Source organism: Lucilia sericata, unplaced genomic scaffold, assembly GCF_015586225.1.
Source record: "Lucilia sericata isolate MDLA Ls3-8-SP2 unplaced genomic scaffold, ASM1558622v1 Contig000698F_arrow, whole genome shotgun sequence".
NCBI lineage: Eukaryota > Metazoa > Arthropoda > Insecta > Diptera > Calliphoridae > Lucilia > Lucilia sericata.
Genome location: NW_023994701.1, coordinates 167,501 through 177,689, shown reverse-complemented (window position 1 = coordinate 177,689; position 10,189 = coordinate 167,501). Strand labels below are relative to the sequence as shown.

Sequence of the window (10,189 nt, the reverse complement as noted above, 5' to 3'; positions counted from 1 at the left end):
TATTGAAAATACTTCCACATTGACATTTTAACACAAGACGATAACAATAAAATAGGATTCTCTAAAACGACTTTCGAACGTATTGTCGAAAAATGTCAATAAGTCGAAGTCGACTGTATTGTTCAAAATCTTGTAAAAAATTTTTTTGAAAAGTCGAGAAAAAAAACGATAAATGTCGATATAAAAACCAAGTTAGATTACTATATTCGGCTATGCCGAATCTTGAATACCCTCCACCTGTAAACAACTTTACGTATTTAAGTAATTTATGGACCTTTTGTGGGAGATATGACTAATTATTGGTGATATATTGAAAAAACGTATTTTTAGGTTGGTTTTTACTCCGATATCATTATTTATCAATGAAATATACGATTTTCGGAAATGGATATTATATGGCAGATATGATTAATTAAAATTTTGATTAAAATTGTTTTAAAATTTGGTAGAGTCATATTATTCTAATATCTTAATTATACCCTACACCACTTTAGTGTGGCTGGCTATCTATGTAAACCTTGCGTGCAAGGTACAGGACGCGATTTTCAATATAATTCGATGAAATTTGGTACACGCGCTTTTTTTGACGAAGCTTATAGAAAATGGTTGAAATCGGTCCATTATTTCACCTAGGCTCCATACAACAAAACCCCCTGAAAAGGTCCTTTGAGCTCATAATTATGTTAAATAATTCTGTATCTCGATAAAAAGTAGCACAAATAAGTTTTATACAAGCCTTGATGACCTTGGCAAACTACATAAAGATCGGGCCTCATTTGACTCTAGCTCCCATACAATGTCTCCTTCAGAAAATTACTTGAATGATCAAAATTCACATATAAACACTAATACCTCGATGAAATCCAGCACAAATAAATATTATATAAATATCGGAATCGGTCTATATTTGCCTAAAGCAAATTAGTTTTTTGTCCATAAATTGCTTAAATGTATCGGAAACAAGATTACATTGCAGATAAATAAATACATTATTATGAAAAATAAATCACATATAATATTCATAATCGGAAATGTGCCTTGTATGGGAGCTATATATGCCCAATTATGGATCGATCCGAAAAATTTGCAGAGTGATATATGTATATATGTATAATAAATGTTATTCCAATATCTTTCTTAAATAGTTATGTGCATTTAAGTGATTTTCGGAAGTAGACCTTATATAGGAGCTATGACCATGGACTGATATAGATCTACGTTGTTCATATTATATACATACATACATATCTATAAAATTTTTGTGGTGATATCGATGTTTTTGACGAAGATATTAACAATAAATCCATTTCCGAAAGTATGTTCCTTTGCCTGGGAGTTATGGGAAATTTTGATCGATTGTTTTAATTTTGAACAATACTTATCTCTGGGTGATAAAATTCATCAAATTATCCTTGGGAGTTTCTGAGAAAAGTACTCTAGAAATGAGAAAAAACTTTTTTTTTCGAGATAGTCTGAAATTTTTAATTATAACTTTTTACGTTGTGAACCGATTTCAATACCGTTTAGGAGAATATTCATTATATTTTCGGTGAATTTGGCTGAGTACTTTTGCTCAGTTTTAACATGAGCGTTTTTAGGCAAACAGACGGACATGACTAAATCGACTCAGATTTTGATAAGGACCCGGAATACATTGTTGGGTCTCAGATGAATATTTCTCTATTACCACTGATGGACTAATTTTTTAAATTTAAAAAAAAAGGTGAAAAGTTAAACTCATTGAGAAAAATCTTGTATGATCAAAATGTCCAACTTTGATTGATTGATAGAAAAAATAAAAAAAAAATTTGTGTCTGACCTACTATCCAATAGTACTAACCTTGGCGCAAATTTCATTCAAATCGGTTTTTTAAGTTGGGTCACTTGTCTCGAAATTGCCTATATGTTTATATCAAGAAAATTTGCTAAGACGTTTAGGTGTTATTGACGAACAAACAAGTAAATTTATAATTATTTTACAAACTATATTACTTAGCATTGGCTTATTTAGAAAAAGTAAATTTAACTATGGGAGAAATATGAAAGTATGTATGTGTTTTCATAATGTTAATCTTAAATATTATTTATATTTATTTTCTACATTATCTATTTTTGTACATCTAATAAGCCATGACGATCAAAATGTGGTAGTATAGTTTTAATGATATTCTGCAGACGTTTATTTTTATAGGCACTTGCACGGAAATTTCTACTTCTCTCATCGTCGTCTACTAAACTGTGAAAGTCTGCATCAGCACACTGATCGTTTATCATTATAGCTTGACTAGCTAAGGTGGCAGTAACAGCTAAGGGAAATAAAGCAGATTTTATTAAAAATCGTTAATTTCAAATTAAGTATTTCAAATAAAACTCACCTAAAAATTTTCCTTCTTCCATTTGTATATGAAATGCATGTAAAGTAGGAACATAGCCCATATATTTTAGATTTTTTAAAGTTTTCGTTAAAATAGTATGATAATACTGTATCAGTTTATCATGAGCATGTATATCCAGCTGTAGTTTAGGTTCCAAAGAAGTATTAAGGAAATAATGCAAATCCACAGCCGGTGAAGACCAATTGCACAACTGAAAGTCTATTAGTAAAACATCTTTTAAATGTTTCTCTCCATCATATTGCATCATCATATTGTTAATCCACAAATCACCATGAGTTAGTGTATAAAAATTATTCGTATTACTATGGTAAGCTCTAGTACCATATTCCACTACATAGGGTTTTAAATTCATTAGTTTGTCATGATAATAAGCACCCAATTCGGGACATGTTTCAGCAAATTTTGCACAATTTTCTGTCATATATTCAAACATACAACCGAATGCCCGGGTGTGTCTATTGAAAATACCACGTTGGAATCTCTCTAATTCACCATTAAGTCTTTGATTTAGTATTAGGCCTGCAGCATGAAATTTTGCCAACTTTTTCAAAGTCAAACGAGCATGCACCTCATCCATACCCGTCAAACGATCAGCTAAAACATAATTATTCACTGTTAAATCTTCAAAAATAATGGCTGATCTTTCGTAGTCCACTTTTAAGGTATCGGCAAAAAGTTTATCCGTATCTCCAATTTCTTTTAAAATTTTAGCTAATTGTGGTAAAATTGTTTCATACATTTTCATTTCCGTATTATAAAGATCATAACCGCTCATAATTTTTGCTACATAAGGATCACTTTCATAGGAATATTTCATTATAAAGGATAATTCTTGTGATTTTTGTTTGCAACTAGAAAATTTCACTTTTATCCGGCTCATAACACTGGCATAATTTTCTCCATTTGCTGTGGCAGGCTTAATGTCAACATTTATAATTTTCACTTGTTCATCTTTAAGGTACTTTTGTAAAACTTCTTCCAGATAAGTGTCAGTTAACCACGAGGGAGCTTCCCAGCTGCTATTTTCACACATTTTATTTTATTAAAATTCTATCTTTTCTAGAAAATGTTCGTGTTGGCGCGTGTCGCTTCACCTTTTAAATGATAAAATGTTGGCAAAAGATGTTTTCTTTTATGAGTTGACAAAATATGATAAATTATTTTTTGTTAAAATGTTTTATTATTCAACTAATCTAAATTAGTTTATGTTAACAGTGGAAAGTACCTGTCATTATATTTATAATTAGAACTTAAATAAAAATCATCAACTGCGCTAGTAGCATCCATGAATTTCTTAGTTTATAGTCAGTCTATAGTCTAGTCTATAGTCTAGTCTATAGTCTAGTCTATAGTCTAGTCTAGTCTAGTCTATAGTCTAGTCTATAGTCTAGTCTATAGTCTAGTCTATAGTCTAGTCTATAGTCTAGTCTATAGTCTAGTCTATAGTCTAGTCTATAGTCTAGTCTATAGTCTAGTCTATAGTCTAGTCTATAGTCTAGTCTATAGTCTAGTCTATAGTCTAGTCTATAGTCTAGTCTATAGTCTAGTCTATAGTCTAGTCTATAGTCTAGTCTATAGTCTAGTCTATAGCCTAGTCTATAGTCTAGTCTATAGTCTATAGTCTAGTCTATAGTCTAGTCTATAGTCTAGTCTATAGTCTAGTCTATAGTCTAGTCTATAGTCTAGTCTATAGTCTAGTCTATAGTCTAGTCTATAGTCTAGTCTATAGTCTAGTCTATAGTCTAGTCTATAGTCTAGTCTATAGTCTAGTCTATAGTCTAGTCTATAGTCTAGTCTATAGTCTAGTCTAGTCTATAGTCTAGTCTATAGTCTAGTCTATAGTCTAGTCTATAGTCTAGTCTATAGTCTAGTCTATAGTCTAGTCTATAGTCTAGTCTATAGTCTAGTCTATAGTCTAGTCTATAGTCTAGTCTATAGTCTAGTCTATAGTCTAGTCTATAGTCTAGTCTATAGTCTAGTCTATAGTCTAGTCTATAGTCTAGTCTATAGTCTAGTCTATAGTCTAGTCTAGTCTAGTCTAGTCTAGTCTATAGTCTAGTCTATAGTCTAGTCTATAGTCTAGTCTATAGTCTAGTCTATAGTCTAGTCTATAGTCTAGTCTATAGTCTAGTCTATAGTCTAGTCTATAGTCTAGTCTATAGTCTAGTCTATAGTCTAGTCTATAGTCTAGTCTATAGTCTAGTCTATAGTCTAGTCTATAGTCTAGTCTATAGTCTAGTCTATAGTCTAGTCTATAGTCTAGTCTATAGTCTAGTCTATAGTCTAGTCTATAGTCTAGTCTATAGTCTAGTCTATAGTCTAGTCTATAGTCTAGTCTATAGTCTAGTCTATAGTCTAGTCTATAGTCTAGTCTATAGTCTAGTCTATAGTCTAGTCTATAGTCTAGTCTATAGTCTAGTCTATAGTCTAGTCTATAGTCTAGTCTATAGTCTAGTCTATAGTCTAGTCTATAGTCTAGTCTATAGTCTAGTCTATAGTCTAGTCTATAGTCTAGTCTATAGTCTAGTCTATAGTCTAGTCTATAGTCTAGTCTATAGTCTAGTCTATAGTCTAGTCTATAGTCTAGTCTATAGTCTAGTCTATAGCCTAGTTTATAGTCAAGTCTAGTCTACATTTCACATTTTGTTTTAATCAGATCAAAAACTAACTTTTGGCATGATGACCGATGTGACCAACTGAACTTGATCAATTAAAACCAAATTTTACTTAAGTTTAGTTAAAAATTTATTGATTGATATCCAAAAGTCCTCTTCTATCAAATAGTGGTAAAAGATTCTTCAAATTTTCCTGAATTGTTGGATTATTATATAAACGACTTTTAAAACTCATGGCACGATCATCTTCACCCATTAGAGAATTGTAATCAGCATCTGTAGGATCTTCATTCAACATGACAGCTTGAAGAATTACAGAACAGTGAACAGCTAAAAATAAATACAAAGTCGTAATCTAGTTAGTATGACTAAAAAATTTGATACTTACCAAAAAATCTCTTTTGTTCAGCATGCAATCTAAATTGTTTCAAGTTGGGTATAGAATTCGATTTATACTTAAATTTTCTTAAAATATCCGTAAAAAACTGATGATACATTTGAAATAAATCATCTTGATGATTAAGTCTTAAGGGTTCTTTTATAGAGGTATTAAAAAAGTGATGTAAATCCAACGTCGGAGAACCCCAAAATGAATATTGGAAATCTATTAGTAAAACATCTAAAGGTTTTCCCGTTTTAGCGCAATACTTAAACATAACATTATTAGTCCAGACATCGCCATGAGTTAAAACATTTACGTGACCATTTGTGGGGGCAAAACAGCGCCTGCCAATATCCATATAATGTGGTCCCAAGGCAAGCATTTTCTCGGCATATTTACGAGAATTTTCATCATTTAATTTTTGCAAATAACGAGCACAACATAGAAAGGTGTTTACGAAAAAGGTTTTATAAGTATCGGTATATTTATTAAAAAATCCACGATCATATTTTTCCAAACAACCTCTCTCACGTTCATTTAAAACCGCTGAGGTAGCATGCATTTTAGATAATTTGCATAAAACAAGTTTAATATGATCCATATCTAACCTTTCTATGCGATTAGCCATAACATAACCCTGCACTGTTAGATCTTCGAATATGAGAGCCTGTCTCTTGTAATCCACATGAAACACATTAGGGAATAGACGATCTTTATCATTGATTTCCTTTAGTAAAGCATTCAGTTTGGGTAAAACTTGTTCATATATTGACATTTCACGATTAAAAATATCATAAGGTTTCATTTTTTCTTGAGCAAATTCATCTTCTTCGTATGAGGTCTTGCAGATAAAATGATTTTCTTGTTGTTGTTTTCCCTTATTTAATGTAAATAACACATGGGCTTTTGTCAAAAATCCACCATAATTTTCACCTTTTCCAAATGCTGGTTTTATTTCAAAATTTTCTATTTTTAATGTTAGATCTTTGTAATAGACTTTCAAGACTTCTTCTATATAATTTTTTGTTAGCCACTCAGGAATAGACATTTCTATTTAATTGTCTTAGTATATCTGTAATGCCTTGTTTAGATAAACTGTCACATCTTTTACATTTATTGTAACTTTTATAGTGTTGTGCATTATTTAGATATGATGATGACGTCATTGAACTTGTTGGATAAATTTAGTACATTTATGATCATTAAATTATTGTTTTCAAATTTGTTCCTAGTTAATTTGTTCATTGTAAAAAATATTGTGAAATTCATTCATATTTTATTACAATAAAACAAATTTAAATATTTTTATTTATTTATATAAATTTTAATTAAATTTTATATATACTTACATACTTATGCATGTTTTTTTTATCGGGGAATAGATGCATTTTGTATACATATTACAATCAGGTAAGAAAGTATAGTCAGTCAGACGCGTATATAGGCGGGATATGAGACCGTATGTTAGGTTACGTGGGTTGCTCGCTAGTTAGCGAGTTCACTAGGCGGCCTTGTGGCCCATTGTGATACCCTTAGAATTGCCATTCCCTTATGTTGAGAGAATGGTTTTCCTCCCTAATTTCGTTTACTACTTGGGTCTTACGGTCTCCGCAAAAAAACCAGCCGGTATTTCTAATAAAACCGATTATGTAAACTAGTGACGCATCTCTGAGACAGTCTAGATCATGGAAAAGACCTCTACCAAGACAGAGTAGTCACATAGAAGGTGTTATACCGATCCCTCTCCTTCTTCTTCTTCCAAACAGCTTCTACAGTAGCTATAACATGGGTAGCCCATACGTTCCGACATAATCGAGTTGTTACTAAGAGACAAGAGAGACCTATCCGTTGTCAGAGTGAGCCAGAGCAGTCTCGTTATACTACAAGTAGTGATACTTGACCACCTAAGTTCCGTCTCACTCAAAGCTCAGTCGTTTATCAATTTTGTTAGGATTACCCTTGCGCAAAGGGATATTGTGAATATTCCTTTGCGCAAGGGTTAAGTCTAGGGACGACCCTTTGGTTACGCATTCAGCTGATATTTCATTACCCCGGATTCACTCATGTTCTGGAACCCATATCAAATTATACGAGACCGTAAATATAAATAAATTTTTTATCGATACTGGATTTAAAAATCTAGTTTTTGCAATTGTTTTACCCACCATCAAAAAAGATGGGGAAATGATGAAATTTTCCACAAATATTCTCTATAGGTAAGGTTTGTTTGATATTGAAAATGGGCGATATTGGTCCACGTTTTTGGATAGCCACAATACAAGTGGACCCCAGAAAACAGCATTAACGGACATATATAATACGAGTATAGCGATAAAATTCGACATAAATAAGTTTCATATGATCCACAATCTTCCTACCAAATTTTATGAGGATCGGTCCATAATTGACCCTACTCCCATATAAGGTTCCTTCAGAAAATGACTTTAACGCTCATTACTGGCTTAAAAATACGAGTATAGTGATGAAGTTCGACACATTTAAGTTTCAATGGAGCCAAAATCTCTCTATCAAGTTTTATGTGGATCGGTCCATAGTAGAATTCGACATATAAGATCCCCTTCAGATAATTAATATTATGCTTATTACTACTTTTAAGGTACGAGTATAGAGATGAAATTCGACACACATATATTTTATACGAGTTAAAATCTCTCTATCAAATTTATTGAGGATCGGTCCATAAGAAAATTACTTTAACGATAATTTCTGACTTAAAAATACGTGAACAGTTATGAAATTTGATATAACAAACATTTATAGGAACGTAAATCTGCCTACCGAATTTCATGTAGAAAGTGTTGGGAAGTGATATTCGATATAAAGATGTTTTATATAAACCAAAATCGGTCTAAATTTATGAAAAATTGTATGAAGAACGGTCAATAATTAGCCATGCCTCTCATATAAGGTCCCCTTTAGTTAATTTGATGAGTAATATCACCCTGATGTTTATAGAGGAGCATTCCTTTTACGGCATACGGTTTGATGGTGGGTATATGATATTCGGCACAGCCGAATATAACACTCTCTTGTTTATACTTAAGTTGAGCTAATGCAGAACCTTCCTAAGTATGTCCAATAGAGGAATCAAAGATTGATTGTCTGAAGAAAAATTTTTTGCTGAAAGCCACAGTCTTCTAGAATTCCTTTAAATAATGGCCAGATATAATAACTTTAATCTGATTATGGGCAAATTTAGATTTAAACCTTCTAAATTCTCTAGGAAAGTATACTTTGATCACTGAGTTAAACATTTATTGTTATTATTTCCAATTAAACGCACTTACCGAAAAACTCATAATTGTTGAAAAACTCATAATCGTTAAAGTTTGGTTATTATTAAACTTGTTCATGTCAAATTTCATCGCTATACTGGTCGTTGAAGGGTTGACACTAATAAGAACTGATCCTCACTAAATTTGACAGAGATATTTTACTTCTTATAAAAATTGTTTGTGTCGAACTGCATTGCTGATTCTTTCAAATTTTTTGATGTAGAATTTTATTGCTGGAATCCAATATGAACCGAAACTTGGTAGATAGATATATGTTCTTTTAAATCTTTTTATAACGCGTAAAATATATTCAATGCTGCATAGCCGATAACTGATAATCGGTTCATATTCATAAAGTCATTAGTCAGAAAGAAATTCACAGTAAGCTAAAAAGATCATGGAAAAAAATATGAAATCTTTTTATGTCGACAAATTTAAGAAAAATCTCGAGATCTCCCAATGATAATAACACAATTTCTAAACTTTAATATCATTTCGTTCAGTAGGACGAACTTAAACTTTTATTTATACATATTTACATAACAACTTATTGATTGATTTCCAAAAGTCCTCTTCTGTCAAATAATGGTAAAAGAACTTTTAAATTTTCCTGAATTACAGGATTATTATATAAACGACTTTTAAAATTCATGGCACGGTCGTCTTCTCCCATTAAGGAATTATAATCAGCATCTGTAGGATCCTCATTAAGCATGACAGGTTGTATGACTACAGAAGAATGAACCGCTGAAAACAAATAAAAACTATATGTATAATACCTATACGAAGTGTAAGTATTACACTATACTTACCAAAAAATCTCTTTTGTTCGACATGTAATCTAAACTGTTTCAAGCTAGGTATAGGATTCGACTTATACTTCAATTTTCTCAAAGTATCCGTAAACTGTTGATGATACATTTGAAATAAATCATCTTGATGATGACGTCTTAAGGGTTCTTTAATAGATGTATTAAAAAAGTGATGTAAATCCAAAGTAGGAGATCCCCAAAATGAATATTGAAAATCAATAAGTAAAGCATCTATAGGTTTACCAGTTTTAGCACAATACTTAAACATAACATTATTAGTCCAGACATCACCATGAGCCAAAACATTTACATGACCATTTGTGGGAGCAAAACAACGCTTGCCAATATCCATGTAATGAGGTTCCAAGGCAAACATTTTCTCAGCATATTTACGGGAATCAGCATCATTTAATTTTTGCAAATAACGAGCACAACATAAAAATGTATTAACGAAATAGGTTTTATAAGTATCGGTATATTGGTTGAAAAATCCACGATCATATTTTTCCAATCTCCCTTCCTCACGTTCATTCAAAACAGCCGAAGTAGCATGCATTTTAGACAATTTACGTAGAACCAATTTTACATGATCCATATCTAGTCTCTGTATACGATCAGCCATAACAAAACCTTCCACAGTTAGATCTTCAAATATAAGTGCTTGTCTCTTGTAATCCACATGAAATGC

General features: G+C 31.6%; 3 protein-coding genes across 3 annotated transcripts in view; all 3 read right to left on the bottom strand.

Annotated features, from left to right (window-relative positions):
* Positions 1-2,056: 2,056 nt before the first annotated feature.
* On the bottom strand, positions 2,057-3,517 carry LOC119607485. The gene is made up of 2 exons (XM_037961427.1): positions 2,376-3,517; positions 2,057-2,306 (listed from the first exon to the last, which is right to left on the bottom strand). Exons 1-2 carry the CDS (start codon positions 3,427-3,429, stop codon positions 2,107-2,109), a joined length of 1,254 nt encoding a protein of 417 aa, XP_037817355.1. The 5' UTR covers positions 3,430-3,517; the 3' UTR covers positions 2,057-2,106.
* A 1,606-nt stretch (positions 3,518-5,123) lies between these two features.
* Positions 5,124-6,564, bottom strand: LOC119607490. Its single transcript, XM_037961431.1, has 2 exons — positions 5,400-6,564; positions 5,124-5,341 (listed from the first exon to the last, which is right to left on the bottom strand). Exons 1-2 carry the CDS (start codon positions 6,439-6,441, stop codon positions 5,142-5,144), a joined length of 1,242 nt encoding a protein of 413 aa, XP_037817359.1. The 5' UTR covers positions 6,442-6,564; the 3' UTR covers positions 5,124-5,141.
* A 2,599-nt stretch (positions 6,565-9,163) lies between these two features.
* LOC119607489 overlaps positions 9,164-10,189 on the bottom strand; it is a 1,437-nt gene continuing 411 nt past the window's right edge. The window contains exons 1-2 of the mRNA XM_037961429.1: positions 9,502-10,189; positions 9,164-9,436 (exon numbers count right to left, since the gene is read on the bottom strand). The exon at positions 9,502-10,189 is cut by the window's right edge and continues 411 nt beyond it. Of these exons, the coding sequence (XP_037817357.1) occupies positions 9,237-9,436; positions 9,502-10,189 (888 nt within the window). The 3' untranslated portion in view covers positions 9,164-9,236. The remainder of the gene's footprint in view (positions 9,437-9,501) is intronic.

Coding starts and splice junctions, on each gene's coding strand:
- LOC119607490 (XM_037961431.1), bottom strand. CDS start 6,441: ATGTCTATTCCTGAGTGGCTAACAAAAAATTATATAGAAGAAGTCTTG. Junction 5,342..5,399: donor TGAACAAAAGAGATTTTTTG/GTAAGTATCAAA, acceptor ATTTATTTTTAG/CTGTTCACTGTTCTGTAATT.
- LOC119607485 (XM_037961427.1), bottom strand. CDS start 3,429: ATGTGTGAAAATAGCAGCTGGGAAGCTCCCTCGTGGTTAACTGACACT. Junction 2,307..2,375: donor GGAAGAAGGAAAATTTTTAG/GTGAGTTTTATT, acceptor TATTTCCCTTAG/CTGTTACTGCCACCTTAGCT.